Source organism: Haliaeetus leucocephalus, unplaced genomic scaffold (genome assembly GCF_000737465.1).
Source record: "Haliaeetus leucocephalus isolate CR32 unplaced genomic scaffold, Haliaeetus_leucocephalus-4.0 Scaffold473, whole genome shotgun sequence".
NCBI lineage: Eukaryota > Metazoa > Chordata > Aves > Accipitriformes > Accipitridae > Haliaeetus > Haliaeetus leucocephalus.
The window spans coordinates 4440132-4460437 of NW_010972909.1; the positions used below are offsets into that span (position 1 = coordinate 4440132).

Below are 20306 nucleotides of genomic sequence, written 5' to 3' on the forward strand. Positions count from 1 at the left end.
GGACTGACCCCATAACCCACCATTCCCCATCCTTCTGCTTGGGGAGGGAGGTAGAGGAGTCAGGAATGAAGGACTGAACTTGGCCCTGGAAACAAGTTGGGAGGGAGGTAAAGTGGAAGGAGTGTTTCGTTTCATTTTTATTTCTCACCATCCAAATCTATTTTAAATAGTGATAAATTAGATTAATTTTCCCCAGGTCAAGTCTCATTTGCCCATGATAGCAATCTGTAAGTTGTCTTCCTGTCTTTACCTCAACCCACAAGGTTTTTCATTTTAATTCCCGCCCCCCCCATCCTGTTGAGGAGGGAGAGTGAGAGAGCGGCTGGCTGGGCATCTAGCAGCCAGCCAAGGTCCACCCACCACAAGAGAAAGAAGTATTTTTGTCCTGTTCAGCAAGGTAATTTTTTTTTTGGAGGCAGTCCAGATTTCATTTAGTTATTCCCAGTAATAAATTGGAATTTTAAGAATCAGTTATGCTTCTAAATCTTTATTCCAGGAACTTATCTTACTGAACTCATCAGGCACAAAGTGCTTTTGAAAAGCAATAATTTCCATAAAACAAGAATTCAAGTGACAAACCTAGGGCATCCAAAATGACTGGTGATGTTAGATACCTCTATGTTCTTAACACACATGCTGAGATGAAAGAGGGAAAACACTCTAATAACTGCAGTCCTTAAATTCTCCTGAAGTTGGGACCCTTGAATGGATTAATCCTAATGTCTCTTAATGCTTAAAAATGTAGGCTTAGGCACACCTTAGTTTCTGATATTCATCTCTAAAAGTACATGTCAATCATTGCTCAATTTTCCTATTTTTTTCTTCTTCTTTCCTGTAACTCTCCAGTTCTGTTTTACTAAAAAAAAAATAAATAAGGGGGGGGCAGGGAAAATAGCTATTTCTTTTTCATAAGGGACAACTGTTTCTTAAGGTATTCCCTGATTTCTCAGTTTTGTAAGTTGCTGAGGTGTTATCGGGAGTCTTCCAGCATGTGATTTTTTTTTTGACTTGGAAAGCCAGTAAATCATGTCAGAATCCTGGCTGATGTTTCAAAATACAGTAAATGTCTTACATCACCAGAAATATTGAACAAAAAAATCCCCAAACATGAAAAACCCTAATCACTTTGCCACTCAGGATTTGGCGAGCATGATTCATGATATGTGAAAGTTTGATCTTGACATTATGATTTCTTATTTTCCAAAATTCTTACTGCTAGAGACATTTTTTAAGTAATTTTCTTTGTAATTTTTGTCTCTTCCCAGCCCTTTTGTAGAAATTACAATTTTCTCTTTCCACCACAGTATGGTTATAAAAGATTTTCTTCTTTCCTTTAACTGCTTTGGCTAGCATTAACTCATTCTGCTGTTTTGATTCTTTAGTGTTTTTCCCTTAGTGAAACTGTTAGACATGGTGTCCTTCAGGCCTTCTTGGAGTATAATCACTTAGACCTTCTTTATGTCCTGTATAATTGCTGAGTGGTAAAAGCCAAAATGAAATGAAATGCATCTGTGCTTTCACAAAAATGCTTTTTAAAGTAGCCTTCTAGCTAAATGATGGACTCCATTTATGTACTGTATGGAGTATTTATGTACTGCATACATTGGGCCAAATTATTTGTGCTTCTGCTTGGGTTTGCTATGACCCAGTCCTGCCAGCATTCTCCCAAAGGGGACGTGCTTAACTTGTCTGTTTGAACAGCTGAGCTGAGAAGAGGGGATGCTGAGTAATACTCCTTCCCACAGTGTCTGAGGCACTACCACAATGGCAGTGTTTGTGCAGACAGGATCATGTCTTAGGTCTAATTCCACATCCCAGTAAACTCCGTGAGATAATTCACGGCTGCATTTCTGCACTTGGAGTATATACTGTACTACTAGTATATACTAGTGCTACTTTGGGAAAGCCTTTTAAAAAGGCATGATACTCCCAGATTTTTATTTTTATCTGAGGGCAATTGTGCCTTAGAAATGGTTTATTTGAAACCTTTGACCTGAATTCTAATCTGATTTAAATTCATTTAAATTCAGAATAACTCTGGGTTAACTCCAATGTAAGTGAAGTGCTAGTCCATGGGATAGCAATGGTGATTCACAGAAATGCAAACAGCAGCTGGCTCTGTGTCCTTAGTTAATTTGATTATATAGTTTCAGTTTAACTTAAACAAAAAGTAATGACCTTATTATTATTTTAGGAAACCTATTTTGAGAGGAGGGAATCATATTTCCTACATAAATCCTTTTTCAAATATCTTCTTTAGATATACACTTTGCTAGAGATGGAGTTGAGTTTTTGTGGGGAGAGTAAAAGCATACTGGATTTCACTGATCACAGTTGCTTTAAATTACGCAATGAGGAGAGAGACGCTGTTTGCACATGAAGAAAACAAGGTTGGCAGCAGAGATCACAGAGGGGACTTGCCTTCATAGTTTCTTTCTACTGTGGACCAAGTACCAGCAGAAGGATTGGGGTGTCTTTGCAAGAATTATCTTAGGGGCCACATTTGGCTAAGGTAACCATCAGACAAAAAATCTGGGTTCAATGGTAGTAAGCATTCTTTCGCGATTTCTGTCTCAAGCACTATCCTTCTGAAGTTTTACAAGAAGAAATTAAAAATAAATTGTTGAATCTTACTTTGCCTAAATGTAAATTAAGATGAATCTCAGGGCTTTCTCCTAATATTATGAAATTTAGTAAGAGCTGAAAACATTTTTTCAAATATTAAAATCATAGTTACATATGATATTTTCTGATTTTTGCAGACATTTTCTCTATGTCTTATTTACCCTCTTACCCTCTTGTCTCTCAAATTAAAGTCTGCCTTAAAATATCAGTGTTCTAAATCTTCTAATCACCTTCAAAATTACAACAGGAGTAGGGGAATTGAGAATGTTTTTCAATAACAGACCTTACGAACTCTAATATTTGCTATTGTACAGTTCTGTAATGTCTGTTGTTTTATCTTTGTGTTTTGTCGCAGAATGAAAAGGAGAAGCTGACATGGAGTGACCGTATGCCTGGATATGCAGCAAACTTTGGATTGATTTTATTTATGGTAATATAATCTGCAGTTCTACGCATGTATTAGGTGTGAGAAACTTTGCAATGAGCATCTTGAGTGGAATCCTCAATTGGTGTTCTCAAAGATGCTAAAAATCTGAAGAAAGCTAGGGTTGTAACCTACAGTTTGTGAGAAATTCATGTCCTACTAGGAAGATTCATAGAGCTCAATGCCTACCTCCAGCCTTATTCTCTTTTTCCAAAGGCTGCTTATGAGAGGGCTGTTGGCTGGATGACTTGCTGCAACGGCAGCAGCTCATTACTAGATGCTGTCTCTCCCACAGGGTTTCTGCTCTGTCCTTCATTATCTGATGGAGGGAAGCCCGCTGCATATTTGCTTGTGAGCACAGTATTGGGGATGCTCTGTCAGAATGACATTTAGAAGTGTCGAGCCTACTGAACAGGTGTCATACAGGTAAAATAAATCTGTTGCTGAGAAGTATTTCTCCAACACGCGTTCAGGGATGGACTATACTGTAGTCGAGGAAGAACGTGGTATACAATCCTCACTTGAGAACAAGAATAAGGTGTGCAGGTCAGCCATCTGTGAAGTGTGGACACCACTGTCCTAGCAAAATTTCCAACAGACCATAAACACATCATCACACTGCTAGACTTTGTAAACAGCAATAGGAAAGCCTCACTAACAAACCTTAAATTATGTTGTCAAGGATCCCATTACCCCTCTGGTTACAGAAATTACTGAATGAAAGCATGTATTCGCATCTAGAGCCAGCATAAAATGGCGATGAAATATGCCGGTTTACACCACAGGAGCATCTGACATGGGAAAATTACTTAGGGACTAAATTATTTTAAAATACCTAAGTGTATTTCTAATTTACTGGAATTTGCATATACTGCAATAGATGTCCTGTGAAGATTTAAATTTTTTTTCTGACAATCAAACCCATTTTATATTCACGTTGAATTCAAATTAATGTCTTCATTTTTATAAATATATGTGTATATATTTATGAAGATATATGTATTGTATGTTAAGTATATTTTCTGTTCATATTAGGTGTGTCATGCATATATATATATCTCTCTATATGTACTTACAACATTTTGAGTGACTTTACCATCCTGAGGCCATACCAAACATTTGCTTTTTAGACAGAACCTCTGACTGGCATCAGTTGGGACTTTGCTTAAAGCAGAGTATACTGAGAATGACTAAGCATATAGCCCCGATTTAGCTTTTACAAGTCATTCTTGTGCAGACAAGGTGCTTACATGTGCTCTTGACTTTAACCACATGTTTAAATCTCCCCTAAGCATGAGCTTAAAGTGCTTTCCTGAGTCATAGCCTATGTATTACACTCCCTGCTTACTGTAACATCTGAGAGAGATTTATAAAGTTAAAATGTAGAGCTCCGATTCTTCAGCTTCTGTTAGTGACTAGTGGAACTGTGCTGGCTTTCACCCTTTAGAGAAGTGGCCACAATGATTTTTTTAGACTATATTGAGCATTAGTAAGATGTAAGCACCTACAGGAGACAACTTACAAACCACGCATGAAATTCAAGTCGGCCCTTGATGAGGGAGAGCCAGCTCTGCTTTCCTACGTGGAGGTTACAATCTGCTTTTTACTGTATGTGATGTTTCTTTGTTTTCTGCTAGATTAGTTAAACAGGGATCGGAAACACCAGACTAAAGTTTGTTGTCAGTCTGTGCAATAGAATTGCACTGAGGAATCTAAGTTGGGCTCATCTACCTCTGTTATTATTATTCACATAGACTAATTTTTTTAGCCATAAGCACTACATACATAATAGGTGATGAAATCTTGAATTTATGTGTGTGTGTGCACATGTACAGGACACAGACACAGAAGACTCAGACACAGATGTGCACACACATGTGCTGCAATTTCTAGTGCTGCAGAAGTGATTGCTGAATTTTTAATACTACCTTTTCCAGGCCCAAAGGGTCTGGTGGCACAAACCCATAAACATTTTCCATGAAGATGTCTACATTGCTATAGAATGATGCTGTTGTGTTCTGTCTCTCCTCCCCCCAGCTTTACTTGCCATACCTTCCATTACGATTCTTGACGTTGCTAAGAGTTTTCTTATTGTAAAACCTTTTCTCTTTATTTTTCATTTGTGTACTTCTTTTGTGTGCTTCACTTCTGTGAATCTTTTTTCAAGAACTGTGTTGTGTTTTGGTTTTTGTTTTTGTTTTTTTTTTTTCTTTCTAGCTTTTCTCCTGTCTTTATTAAGCTAGGCATGCTGTTTGTTTCTTTAAAAGTGCAGGCTGAAAAAAATGTTTGGTTTGGTTCTCTTGCCCAATTGGTCTTCATGTTTTACACCACCAAATAATTCCAAGAATTATTTTACATATTTATGGATGCTTTAAAATCTGGTCACAGTTCTTTTGTTGTACACAAAGCCTCACTCGACTGCAGAGGGGGCAGAAGATCCAACCTTGATTTAAGCAATGTCTTTTGCAGGGGTTTTAGAACAGAAGTTCACAAGTCTTATTTTTGCCCAGTAAGACCAGTGTTAACAGGAGGTCTAGACTTAGCTGGGCATATACAAGTTTGGCTTGGGTGCGATTAGTAATAACATATGTCACAGTTTAGAAACTGCATATTTAGAAGGTACATATTCTGACAAAGATTTCTGAGTATGTGACAAAAGCGTTGGTAGCCGTTGGAAGAGAGCAGGAAGTCATGGAGCAATGCCATCACTTGAGCTTTTCTTTGGGTTCATTGTGTTTGGTTCAGTCAGAGGAAGGAAGAAAAGCAATTAGTGTCATGGCACAAGAGTTCAGCCTTTGCCTTCGTTGGACCCTGTTGCCCTATTCTTACTCACATGGCATAATACTTGACTCTGGAATAGCCCTACTGGGGAGCCAAAGAACTGTTTGGACATTAAATTGTTATCCTACTTGGATGAAGGTAACAGTCTAGCCCACGGGGTTTTATAGCTTCCTTCTCAGATCTAGTATGCTTTCCTGTTTGTCTTCATTCATACCAGGCTCAGTAGGTGACCTTTTCTGCAGCCAATTTTCACATCTGTTTCTAAGCAATTCAGTCCTTGACAGACTCGTTTAGATATTCACTGAAGAAACTGTCTGCCATAGTAGGGGATTGAACTGGCCAGATGAAATGTTGGCAGTGACAACAAAACCCACAATAGGCACCTGAACGAAAGGTGACCGTCTGATTTGGAATTCGGGCCAAAGAGGTATTTTCAGGAATGGAAAAAATGCTGTGAAGATACAGGCCCCTTCCCTCTCAGAGACCATCTGGGAAGTGAGAATTATGCTCTCAGTTACCGTGCAGTCCTACAAGCCCTCCTCAATTTTCTCTTGTTGCTAGATGCACAGATAATGAAGACTCCTAAAGGAGTGTTTTTCCATCTGTGTCTAAGCAGATGTTTAAAAACAGCTGGGCAACCAAGGAGCTTCTGAAGCCCTGGTGCTTTTGCAAAACAAATGTCTTTGTTCTTTAAACCAATAAAACATATTTTTTTGGTTAAATTTCTATATCTTGCTGTGGCACTGCATGAATTGAAAAGGTCACAGTAGTGCAAGCGTCTGAGAGTATCTCATCTTCCAGTAACCTTCCCCATTGCTACGGATCCCTTAAATCCTATGGTCAGGTTTAAGAATTTGCTATTCAACTTCCATCACCTGAAATTTCCTCTTTCTGTATTTAATGATGACTGTCCTTAATGACTCTTTTTCCTGTACTGTTAAGATACCACCTGTCAGTGGAAGCTTGTGATGGAGACAGGTGTCTATGGGGGCCCAGAGCACTCATCATCTCCAGAATGATGCATATAAGGTTACTTTGCTGTTTTTCCTGGTCCACCACCACAGTAAAAATTTCAAAGAAATCCACAGGGGAAAGAAACAGAAAAAGAGTATTTGGAAAGTGATTAAGAGGAAGGAATCTGTGACCCAAACTGAGAAAAAGAAAAGAGCTTAAGGCAACTGTAGAGGTGGAAGGTGAATTAGATTACTGCCAGGTGGTGCTGTTTTGTTTTCTCTCCTTATTGGGGATATTAGTCTCTACTGTAGTGATCGCTTCTGCAATGGGCAAGTTAGGAAAAAGTTCTGATCTTTGTGTTCCTGCACCGCTTCTGTCATAGTAAGAGCTGAGCAGATAGTTCAACATGAATCAGATTTTTATCTGCAGGTTTGGTAGGTAAGTCAAAAGAAAAAAGAGAAAAACAGGCAGGAAAAATTAGAACTGCATTCTCAACACAATGACAGCTACAAAAGGAAAGGAAATGATATTTTATGCCATTTGAAATGTTTTCATTTAAAGTGTTTTGTGTTTAGACCTTTTTCTTCAGACCAGTATTTGAATGAAAAATATTAGCATGAAGCAAAACCTCATAATTCACCTACATTTCATTTAAAATTAATGAAACATTTCTTTAAAAAGTAAAAATCAGATGTTTTACTAGCTCTAACATTTTATTACTATTTTCTTACAAAACTCATTTGTGAATTTCATCTCGTATCTCCAGGATTTTCTCCAAATGATTATTTTTAAGTATGTTTAGAACATTAGAACAGAATATGCCCAGTTTTCATCTTCAACCTTTAATATAGCTCCGATTCTTGTTCTGGTTCTTTTGCAATAATACTTTTTCACGAGACAACCTTCCTCTGTATACAGGAATTCAATAAACTATTGTTGGGTCATTAAAATGAACTGTTAAATTTCCTTAAACCTGTGTTGTGAATCTGGGCCCCTAGGCCCATTGAAATAATTGCAATAGTCTGATCTTTTACATTTAGGTAGTTTCTTTCATCTGAGGATCTCAAGATGTTTTACCTAAAATAATGAATGCACATTGGAATTCTTGCCAAAGGCTAAAATGAAAGAGAAAAATGTACACTCTCTCCCTTTCCTGCTCTGGCTATGAAAATTTGCTATTTTTTATTGTTATTTTATTGATTTTTTTTCATTGTGGGGTGGATTATTTTTTTGAAACCAGAGTACTACAGCCCTGTGAAATTCAAATTCTTCTTGTGGGAACTTGACCTTAAGTAGCAGGGCTGACTTTCCTCATCTCATGGGTCAAAGCCAGCCCATGAAAGATGCCAGGATACCAACTGATTTCTGGGACAGAAATGTAAAGTGAAGCCCTAGTAACCCTGTTTAGGTCAGTCTTAAAAGAACAATAACAAGGGAAATATATATTTTTTTTATTTTTTTTTTTTTAAATTTGTGGCAACAGTTGAGCAAACACAACCGGAGAGTAAGTTGCCACTTCTGCTGTGCAGAGGGGAAGCTGTTTCAGCCAGTAAAGCCCATTTACTTGACTGCACATACATGTAGGCCCTTCAGTCCAAGCTGTGTGAACCTGTTGCCAGAAAAAAGACCTTGCTGAATACCTGCGTTTGAACCGAACTACCTGAGTTTCACCAGTACTGCATGAATAATAGGCAGAGCTTTAATCAGAGAGGATGTGCACATCTTCAGGAATTGTGCCAGTTCAGAGTTCTGCATCCATTTTCTTCATTATGTTCCTGTTAGAGAATTTTGAATTCTCACCTTTTAATTTGCTTATCCTCGTATTATTATGTTGCTCTAAGAAATAACCACACAATGCCAATTCATGGAACAAACCCAACATACCAGTCAAAGCTTCTGTTTGAATGTCAGTATCAAACTTGAACTAATCTATCTGTACGTTTCTTTGCAGATTATGCTGACATTTTCAGCAGTGTTTGGTGTGATTGTGTACCGAATTACTACAGCAGCAGCTTTGTCATTCAGCACAAATGAGACAACCAGGTCAAATGTTCGAGTGACTGTGACCGCAACTGCTGTCATCATTAACCTCGTCGTGATACTTATACTTGATGAAATTTATGGAGCTGTTGCCAAATGGCTGACAGAAATTGGTAAAACTATCTCACCACATTCCTCATTAGTACATTACATGTATTGACACGAGAGTATGCAAGGAGGTTCTAATAGGAATATTTCCCACTGAAGAGTGCCAGTGAAAATATTCAGGCCTATGGGGTAAGATGCTCAGACTTGCCTCTGTGAACTAGGGGTCTAAGCCGCAACATGCAGTGTTGCCACTAATAGGACTAATTAGCCTGGCTACAATGCCATGTTAATGCAGCTGTGCTATTTCCAGGATCTCAGCTGGTATTTCTGCATCACGCTGGCTCTGTGCCAAGATCCACTTATCTAGAGCTGGTTGAGAATTTTGACCGGGTATGTATTTTGATATATATCTTTACCTCTAGGAGCTTGGTTTACTGAAAGTCATTGGTTTGTTTCAAAGATGTTGCTGGCTCTGGCAAAGCTACACTGGCAAATCCTTACCAGGTTATTTTGCTGATGTGATTTTTACCAGGTCCTTACCACTTAAAGGATTTTTTTGCCATATGGGCATGTCTGGGCTGGATTTTTTTATAATAATACCTATTTCAGTTAGAGGGTGGATTGTTGTTGTTTTTTTTTAATGTCATATTGTTACAAGCCTGGCAATGTAGTAAGCCTTTTAAAGGCGAATCAGTCCTTCGACTACTATATGGGTTTATGAACAAGGGTTTAGGCTGAGGTTTTGTTTTGTTATATAAATTAGGGCAAGGATGTTTGCTGATAGGGCCCTAACATGAGATTCTTATAGCCGTCATAAAGTATTGTTTCCCGCATTTTTATACATCACTTCTAATTCTAGATTCTAGAAACACTGAAAATCAATCAGCAGCCACAGATGCCCTTAACTGTAGCAAGTGCTCTACCTGTACATTTTAGGCATCTAACCTTAGGCATCCAAATTAGAAACTTTTTGATAATTGGAGCCTGACTCAATGATTCGAAATTGCAGATTACCTCCCTGTAAAACCTACAGTGATGCGAAGCTGGCTGGAACTAGCAGACTTCAGATTGAAACCTTAGGAACTCTTAAGACTTTTGCTTCTTGTTCTCGCTTTCTCAAGACACTTTCAAAGTCACAAGTGAAAACATCTATTTTAGTCTTATTTTCTGAAGAATGCCATAAACTGAAGTTTTGTAGTTGTCGTAATAGACATCCAATCTGAATTTATGAAATAATGGTCCTGTTGTTTTACCAGTAAGAATAGCCTGACCGTTTAGATTAGATTTGTAAAGTATTTGAAAGAAATGAAGACAAAGCGATTCATTTTCACGAAACGCCACCAAATGGGGTTCATTTGTTTGTTTCTGTTTGGACCCAGCTTTTGGTAGAATGTAGCACGGTTACACAAATGAACTCTGTTCTAGTGGCTTAAGGAAGCTCAGGCTTACTGTCCAGGCCAAAATTGTACCCAGATTTTCAGCTTTTGTATAACTGACAAGCTGCTAACTGTGTGTGACCTGATGAATTCTGTCCGCTGCACCCACAGCTGTTAAGGCATCACAATCTGTGTGGAAAGCGTAGGAAGAGATGAAGGTGAGGCTTCTCCTCTCTGGCAGTTTCTAGGCCAAAGATTGGAAGTGCAAACCACTGTCGTTGCCTCTCTGGTGGATGCACAGAAGGAAAATCTCTCCCTTTGAAACATGCAGCACTCTGAATTGTGAAAGAAACAACAATTTCTTACTTGCTGATTATTCTCCCCCTGTCACTTTGCATTTAATTCTTACCCTTCTATCTTTATTTAGTCAGCTTTCCTAATTAACCATCAGATGTTTTGTTTAAGAAGGATCCAGTCTGAGTAATCTCTAGTGCTACAAATTACACGTGTTAGAAAGTTCATTCAGGCAGCTTTCTCCAGTGCTAGGCTTAGATGCCAACTGTAATCAAAATGTTAAAAAAAAAATTACAACTCATTCGTGCTGATAAATGCTCCTTACCTTGTGAACTTTCATTTTGCTGAGCAGAGCAAAACATACTCAATTCTTTTTTCACACTGCAGTTAATTGACAAGCTGAGGAACGCACTTGTTGGGCTGGAGGAACAGCTCTTGATGGCATAGGTTTCTATTCCAGCCCCAAGAGCACTTGAATCTTTGGTCAAGTGAAAAATTAAGTACACCTGTAAGCCCAAGAATAGTACCAATGATAGCAATTGTATTCTTTGTAGGATCAAAGTAATACTTCTGCCTCAATACCTGCTGAATCAGTGCTTGGGTGAAAAAAAAGTAGTAGTAATGTTGTAATCAATACAGAGAGCTCATACAAGATGCACTAGGACTCCATGCACCTCTCATGGATCCAGAAAAGCAGGGCCCAGCAAAAGGGCAGGTTATATCCTGGTATTCTCCGGCTGAATATGTCTTCTTCAATAATCAGGTGGTGTCAGACTTGACTTAGAACTCATTTACTCGTAACTTCCCTTAGGTCAAGGAAGAACCAGTCAAAGGGGGACAAAATCAAAACTACTTGAGTTTGTGCCTTATAAAGGCAGCAATTCCTTCAGTGAGCCCATGCCCCAGATAGCTCATTTCATTCTCTATCTGGAAAGTTTCAGCTGCCCAATTTTGGTGTAACATGCTGCACAACCAAACATATATTATGAGTGTATCTTTTTTTTTTTTTTTAAAGTTTTCTCTCTTACTAGTGCATCTATTCTGGCCGGATGCATTTCTTCTGTAGCAGACTCCACTAGCTAGAGGACAAATTCTATGCATGCCTCTATTGGTATGGTATAGTATATCTGAGTGTGGGGAGGGAGTGAAGTGCTGAGAGAGGCTCTGGAACCATATATGGTGTGAAAATTTTCATCCAGAGGCTGAGCTCATCTTTGTGGGAGGTCTCCATAAGGCAAAGGCTAGGATTTTTCTCCCTCAAATTAAAAGCTGCACTGCTGTTACTCGATATTCCTGTTGCCCTGAGCTGTTGTCCTGAGGATCTATCCAGCATATGGGGTCATCTACAAATTGTTCAAATCCTTTGAAGGTTTAATTAAGCTTTTCTATACGTATAGGTGAATGATGGCTTAGGGCTCACCAGGTTGTATATTGACCTTTTATGAAAATATGGTCAAAAGGATCACAAATGAAGCTGGGCAGTGGGGATTCATTACAGCTTTGCTATTTCTTTAGTGCTCAAATAAACACCATGCTGCTTTTTTAAGAAAAAAACCCAAAGCAACCAAAACACTCAAACTGTGCCCCAAAACAAAACTGTACAAGTACAGCTGTATTTTTAATGAAGTTCTTAAAGCCGGAGCTCTGGATCTACCTTATTATTTTGCACCTCCGCTGTGCTACAGAAATTCAGTCAAGAACATACCACAATAAAATTACCTGCTCTCACATTAGTTAACAGCTCAGGATGAGCATGGCAATACAAGAATTTAACCCATATAGAGTCTTTAAAAGAGGATCCTACTGTCAATTTGAAAAGCCTCTTCATTATACCTATGTGTTCTGTCACTGGAAAATTTCCATAGGAATTGGAAATAAACCTGAGAACAGTCATAAATACTGAAAATGTTTAAGACACATTTTTACAAGTTATTTAAAGAAGTCTAGAAATGTAGAATATGTATAGTGAATAGAGAAACATTAGCAAAAATGTGCATTTATTTTGCATGACAATTAACAATTCACTTAATGCCTTATTCAGAAAGGTGCTTAGTCTTGTGTTTAATGTTAAGCACATTAACAATCTCATTACAGGAAAAAAAGGCTTGTGCACACAAAGTTAAGAAGGCTTTTAAGGTGTTTTTTCTAGATGAAAATCTTTGTAGGTTGCTTTCATCATTCATGAACTGAGAATTTAATGCTCTGTTATTTCAGTTGTGTAACTGATACAGTTATGTATGTCGATATGCATATGCTTATATACATTAAAGCTATTTATACTGCTTTAGCTGTATGCAGTTGAATTTCACGAGCCAATTACTTTTTTGTTCAAACTCCAGAGAGCTAGGAGAACCATACAAATACATAATAATTATTTCTATCTATTATTATTAATAATATTAATAATATGTTCATTATGTTAATAAAATATATTTAATGATAGCATATAGTTAATAATATAATAGATGTCAGAGTAAGTGACAGAGGAGGTGTGTGCTAAGACTTCCCAGAAGTGGCCTGAAGCAGAGGAAGGTGATGCTGTCTGCCCAGGCCTCTCCGCAAGGCAATGGAAGAGACTGGGAAAGAAGTGACGTGTTGTCAGGTCCAGACCAAGTGTCGGGATCTGTTGGGTCCTTTTGCCACCAGGGTATTGGATAGACAGCATGAGCAACTTGAGATAAGCTCTCAGAGGCCTATCAGAGAATCAAGTTCATTATGTTGTCATGATTAATGTTTCTGTCAAAGAATCTTCAGTTTCCATCTGGAAATTTGGAAGGACTCTCTGGAAATCAGGCGTTCGTGACAGAGCTAGTGTGCATTGGTACAAATTAAAAGTACAAAAGAAAAAACAATATGAGCTTGAAATTTGTGGTTTGGTGTGTATTTGTAGATATCAAGGATGTTTACATATTTACTAATTGATTTCTCTGGTTTAATTTTTTTTTTTTTCCCCAGAGGTACCAAAAACAGAGAAAACCTTTGAGGAGAGACTGATTTTGAAGGCATTCCTACTGAAGTTTGTGAATTCTTATGCACCAATTTTTTATGTTGCCTTTTTTAAAGGGAGGTAGGATAAATGTCCTTTAAGTATAGATATTTATGTATATAGATATTTATGTGTGTATATATATGCCTATATTAGTGGACCTGTGTTTAAAAATGGGCACAAAGGGCTACCTTACTAAGTCTGGGACAGTCCACCTTCACCAGCTATGAAAAAAATCATAAATAAGGTTGTCTGAAACTTGATTTTGAATGGCAGAGCATGACGCTGAGCACTGTCTTGTCTCTCTTCTAAGTAGAGCATTGCTCTGAAATGCAACCATTTTAGTTTTCTTTCTAAATAAGAATAATCCACATCTCAGAAAACAATTCCTTTTAGTTAAAAAAGGGTGTTGCATTTATGAGTGAATGGTATTGCTTACAGGTCTTCACTTTCTACATTTTAGCAAATTTTTCTTGAAGCATCATTCAGCAAAGAAAGGTTTTCCTGTTTCATTTAAAATTATGGAACTACTTTCCCTATTACTTTCTCAACATTTTGCACTATTCGCCCGTATCAACTTAAATTAAGAAATAGTTATAGTCAACTGGAAGTTGCATGTTTTGGCGAATGAACTGATTGACCAAAAAGCTAATTCAGCTGTCCTGCTAAATAAGTGTGACTTCCTATGGGTTCAGGATCGTTGTCTTTGGGGACCCAGTTATCCACAGTATAACACATGCTTTTGAATGGGAAGCTTAAAATGATTGTTTGTTAAAACTTTGGCAAAAATGTTTGAAACATCCTCTAGATTCTGTTTCATACCATTTTTCTGTTCCTTTTGGGGGCTATAAAGTATGTTAATCTATACTCTTCACTAATCCTATTCAGTATCATTGATTTAAGAATTAATGATACATTTTACCAGCAGTTGTAAATATTATAAGACAGTAATGAAAAGTATCACCAATTTCTTTCTTTTTTAACTATATTTTTGTGTTGTATGGCTATAATAAAGTCAGTCTCACTGTTTCTCCCCATGTAGTCAGAAGAGTCTTTACTGTGTATAGATGTGCAAATAACTCCATTCAAGGCATTACTCAGATGCAAGAGAATGTGGGTTAGGATATGTGTTCCCAGTTTTGTTTGTGATCTCTAATCAAGAGAGGGAGATTATTTGTTATTTTTTAGCACAGAAAATTATTTTACTGAAATTACTTCATCAAGATGTAGTCAAAAAACATTTGTAGAGGCCTCTTACTTTGAAATAATTTTAAATAATCGAAGTTGAATAAGTGTTGTGTCTTTTAAAGCTAGTCTTTCAGCTAGTTCTGAAATATTTTGGCTAATATGAATGAACAGTTATGTTGTTAAAGTTAACTTTTTTCCTATTTTTACTTCATTTCTTATATTGTTATTGTTTTCAGATTTGTTGGCCGTCCTGGTCATTATGTATATGTGTTTGATGGTTATCGAATGGAAGAGGTAAGTAAATATGAAATTCAAACAAAGAAATCCTTAACAAAAAGAGATACGTGTGCAGTGTATTTCAGTGGAGTTTAGACAGTAAGGGAAAAGTAGAAAACATGTTAAAACAAGATGTTAAATCTTCAACATACATAGACAAAACCCTAATTTTCCATCTGAAGCACCTGTATGTTCTTTCTTTCTGCAGTTTTGCGTCCTTCATGGTGTTTTGTAGGTGAAGCTTCACCATTTTTATGCCTTACAATGGGGCACTAAGGCACAAACATTATATGGTTTTCCTGAGGCCCTTGGGAAACCTATGGCAGAGCTGGAACTTGAAACTGGCTTCTCATTCTGTAGACCACTAGAAGCCCAGCAATTTCAATAGCCTAAAAAGATATAGCCATTTTGTGCTAAACCTGTAAACATTTTTTTTTCCAAAATTCCTTTTAACTGCTGCGGGTATTCCCTTGAAAATCGATAGATGTACTCAAGGTTTTACAATAAAGCTTACACATAAGTCTTTGCAAGATTGAAGACTTTCTTTCCCCTTGGGAGACATCAGGTTGGAAGAGTATTGGTGATACTGCATTATGTTTATTACATTGATTATATAGTAAATATTTTAAAAGGAAATATAGTAGCCCCAGGGCACAGTAAGTTATTTCAGAGCTCTGCATATTTTCCATAATGCAGTTTTATGAGTGGAGATGAAATACCTTGTTAAGCATAGAATTGCAATGATCGACGAGCTCCGTGCTCCTGTGCGTATTGGTGGCAGGGACGATGGGCACATATAGACATTGGTAGCTCTCCCAGGTGAGTACTTTTAAATTAATTCTCTCAATCCCTATCCCTTCACACTCCATGGTTTTGTTTAATTACAGTGTGCTCCAGGAGGCTGTTTGATGGAACTCTGTATTCAGCTGAGCATCATTATGCTTGGAAAACAACTGATTCAAAACAATCTGTTTGAAATTGGAATCCCGTATGTATCCCAGCCTTCTCCATTACCATGCATTATTCGTCTGACACAGTAAATTAGAGCTTTGATCCTTATTCAGCTGAATGGGACTTTTGCCACTGCCTTCACTGGGTTCTAATTGAATGTGATGATAAATCACATTTTTGGTTGTGATGAAATGATCTGGCTGTATTTTATGTTGAATAATTGGCTATATCTGCAGTAAATGGCTTAAAGAAAGTGATTGAATATATTAAATAATTGATCTAAATTAATTTTAGAAACCTGGGAAAACAGGCAAGGTATGATAGATCTCTTGGGAAGTTTTAGAGAAGCTTTCAGGGTAGCAGTATCGAATACAAATTAGTATAAAGTGGAGGAGAGATGGCGTGGAGAAAAGCAATGGCTCATAAAAGATGTTAAAATGTATTACTTGATCTATGACTATTTTACGGGTTTACAGATGAAGTCCGCACATTTCTCAGGTGCCTGTATGTCAGTATGTCACTGTATGATGCAGGAGCTGGGGTATGGGAGAGATGCTGACACGCTGCTCAGCGGCTCTCTGCCACAGGATGCTTAGTGCACAGCACCTTCTGCTCCAAATACAGCAAGAAATCTCTCTTGGTCCATCTCCAGTGTCAAGGGGATCTTCGGGCACTGAAAATCCACTGAGAATGTCCTGCTCCTGTCTCTTGGGAAGTTTGCTCTTGTTTCTGTTAACTGAATCATCCTTGTTGGTGGCAGTGATCTGTGAAATGTTGTAGGAGATGAAGAGTGTGGCTTAGGCGCAAGCCTCAACTCCACTGAAGTTAGTCAGAATCTTTCAACTGTGGTGTCAGTAGCTTTTGGATCACATCCCTAAGGAAGGCCTTGAAGATGCTAGCTAGAAACTAAGATGAGTGATGCTTAAAGGTTATGAAATATTTTTTAAATAAGCCCTTTCCCTTCCTTTTCCTAGCAAGAACTTTTTTTGGAAGTAATTTAAATAGGGAGAAAAAAAAAATCCCAAACAAATCAAATGTGGGTTATGGATGGTTTCATTATTCTTGTGTCAAAGTTCAATAGGGAGGCCTGTTTTCTGTCTACATCTCATTGAGTTTACAGTTTATTTTCAGAAAAGGGTGGTAAATCATCCCCAAAATATCTGACATGTTGAAGGGTTAAAGCTTTCTCAGTGTAAACCTGGTGTGATTTTTTTTTTTTTCCCCATCTTCCAAAAACTTAATGCTACTGAACTTTTTTAATGGGGATTTTATGATGTTAGAAATACTGTATTTATTTTTTTTGACTCATGAAAGCAGAGGCTGATCCAGTCCAAACAGAAAATTCCTGTCAAATTATTTCTCAATTCCCTCACTACAACTCTTGGTGCAAGAATGTGACAATTTCATCCCATTTTTCTCCCTCATTTCTGCTCCCCTGCCCTTCTGCCAACAATCTATGGTGGCCTCAATTTTTAAAACTGAATAACTGTTTAAAAACAAACATACTTTCATCCTCTCCTTCCCAGAGAAATACCTCATTTCAGTCACAATGCTATCTTGTCATCCTGAAATAAGCACATCTGGTTTTCCTTTGCTTGTCTGCATTCTCAAGAAAATCACGTGTATATCTGTAGGGCTCGGCCCTTCTCACCAGACCTGTTTGCACCAGGAGAAGCCCAGTGCTTTACTGAACACTTAAGTTAATTAAATCAGAGTTAGCCTTCTAGTTCTGCATGGACCACTCTGCTGGTTTGAACTGGATCCTTAACGATACTGTATTCTACCCCATCTGCCCCACAAACACAGGCACACAGACACCCTTTGAGTGCCGATCAATCAGATTTTCAGAGGGCTGTGCCTAGGTCTGCTGGGCACATATAAATCCAGACCAGAAGGGATTCCAAACATGCCTGTGTTACACAAGTAGTAGTTCTGGCATGTCTGTGTCTCACGCGTGATCTACTATGTCTATACATGCTGTTGTCTGGAGTTGTGACAGATGTATAGATAAACATACCCTCACCCTCTGCCCTCCTGCCTTCTCATCTGGCTTCCTACTGTATCTTGGTTTTCCTTGGTAATCTCTTATAGTCAGCTCATCTCTGTTAGAACATCCTTTTTCTACCGATAAGTTTTTTATTTTCCTTCCCAGCATATTCCCGTCTTCATCGGGCCCTCGTTCGGTTTTCCGGTGTCTACTTTTGCACAGGCTACACACTGTGATGAACAGTCCTCCTGTGGCAGAAAGGCAGATCAGTCTTTTATATCTCCACTTTCAGCAGCTGCATTTTTTTTTACCCCTTGCCTTGTGCCTCTTTGGAGGGAATGAGAGTTGGAGTGAATAACACAGATTCTTCCACTGGATCCCCGTATTTTCACTGAGGGCAGAGTACAAGTGCTGCAATCAACCCCACCCAAATGGAGAGGCAGAAGGGACTATCATAAACGGTGATTTGTTCTTCAGAATCTGGAACTGTCCTCTATATGTCTGTAACATGGAATTATCTCTCTGCTAAGTTATATGATGACCCAGATCAAAAGAGTTTTATTCCTTATTGAAATCTCAGAATTTCAGGATTATTTTCAGAAAACCTTTTGATTTCACTCATCGTAAAACCCAGGGCATTTTAATTGCTTTGCAGATCACAAAGCCATATTCCCATTTGCTGTCTCTTTCCCACAAAAAAAAATTCTACTAAGTAGATGACAGATGGAGTTTATAAGCAAAAGCCATCCATTACTGTCTCTAGAGCCCCAAATGTTGCAGCAATTGGGAACCATCATTTGATGTCTTCATTCTGGCTTATCCATGGTCAGTGCTGGCTGAGGAGTTATGAGGTCAAGCTTCAGATGGCAGCCCTGTATTGTTTGGGGTCATTAGGACACATCCTTGCTTTTTTCCCTCAATGTTTCTGGAGAAACTGCTGCACATATACGACAGATTTGACTTGCTGGTCTTCTAAACCTTTCTGTGAATTCTTTTTCAATTCCTGCACCTAAGAATATCAAAACATCTAGGTAAATGCAATAACTATTGAATTATGGAAAACTAAGCCTTCTTGAATTGAAATGTGTGTTCTGTGGGGATGGAATTCACAAGTTTAACAGATGTAAATATGCCACAGTTCACTCAAATGTGTCACATACCATAATTCTTTTGTTGTTGCCACAGGAATTGACCCTAAGAGGCGGCAGGGCTTGAGTGCCTTAATCTACAGTTCCTTTAAGACTCCTTTTCTTCAGTTCTGTTCTTCTGAACTTATTGAAAAAAGGTGGTGTGGTTATTTTATTGCTCTCTGTCTTTGACCTTGGTGATAAACCCTTAGGGTGAAAACCTGGCCCTGTTGTAGTCAACGGCAAAACTCCCATTGACCTTAGTGGGGCCATGATTTGGGCCTTTTTATTCAAATCAGTTTCCATCACTTACTCCAAAATGCACTTAACTGTGCTGGATGAGAATATCAAGAATTAATAAAATCAATTTAAAGACACACTTTCATAACTGTTTTTATCTTTAATAGCTATAATTATGTTTAATAAATTATTCTTAATTCATGGGATTTTTTTTGCCTTTTTTTTTCTTTCCTGTTTTTGGTTGTTGTTTTCTTCTGTTTGAAATCAATAAATCCCAAACACAACTGAAAGTCCTGTAGAATCCAGGAGGTCTGAGGGTGCCAAGGAAGCATGACTATACCATAAATTTGTGGAACGGAATAAGATTAAAGTCCTTTTGTTCTCCCCCTGCCTCCTCCTTGTACCTGCTCACTACTTGTGAATATGAGAAGGTCTCTCCTTATACGAACAGACTGTAGGAATATGACTGAAGAAAAGCCTGGACCTTCTGTGCTCCTTCCCCAAAGCAACAAACAAAATTACAGGCAAGGACACGAGAGTCTGAGTCGCTGCAATTCCTTTTCTCTAGACACAAGTGCTCCAGCTACTCAACCTAATAATCTTTTCTGTCTAGCTTTGCCCCTGTACCCTTTTCTGTCAGGCTACAAAGGAAAAAGCATCAACAGTAAGGATAGCCTTAAAAGCCACCTGATATAAATAATCATTCATCCCTGGCATCTGGATTCTAGGGGTTTTCTGTCTTTTCATGTAGAGTCTCTGCATCTCTCTTCTAGCAAGTATTGCCTTGCAATACTTCAAATCCAGTTCTTGGTGACTGTCACAGGTGATCGGCCTTTGCAGTACCTAAGGGCATTTGTTAACTGAGAGTCTTGAGAAATTGGTAAACTGATCCTCAGTTCCAATTTGTCTGGCAAGCTCTGGTGGAGATGTATCGTGAGGACCACGCAGCCACTGAAGACACAAAGACTTGCGCCAAGAAAATGCTTTTCCTGCATCTGTCCTATTTCAA

At 38.2% G+C, this 20306-nt stretch overlaps 1 protein-coding gene across 1 annotated transcript in view; it reads left to right on the forward strand.

The window, feature by feature from the left end:
- ANO2 (anoctamin 2, calcium activated chloride channel) overlaps nucleotides 1–20306 on the forward strand; it is a 188908-nt gene that overhangs the window by 137666 nt on the left and 30936 nt on the right. Inside the window, exons 15-19 of the mRNA XM_010575440.1 lie at nucleotides 2993–3055; nucleotides 8736–8937; nucleotides 13498–13609; nucleotides 14953–15010; nucleotides 15880–15980. Coding sequence (XP_010573742.1) covers nucleotides 2993–3055; nucleotides 8736–8937; nucleotides 13498–13609; nucleotides 14953–15010; nucleotides 15880–15980 — 536 coding nt within the window. The remainder of the gene's footprint in view (nucleotides 1–2992; nucleotides 3056–8735; nucleotides 8938–13497; nucleotides 13610–14952; nucleotides 15011–15879; nucleotides 15981–20306) is intronic.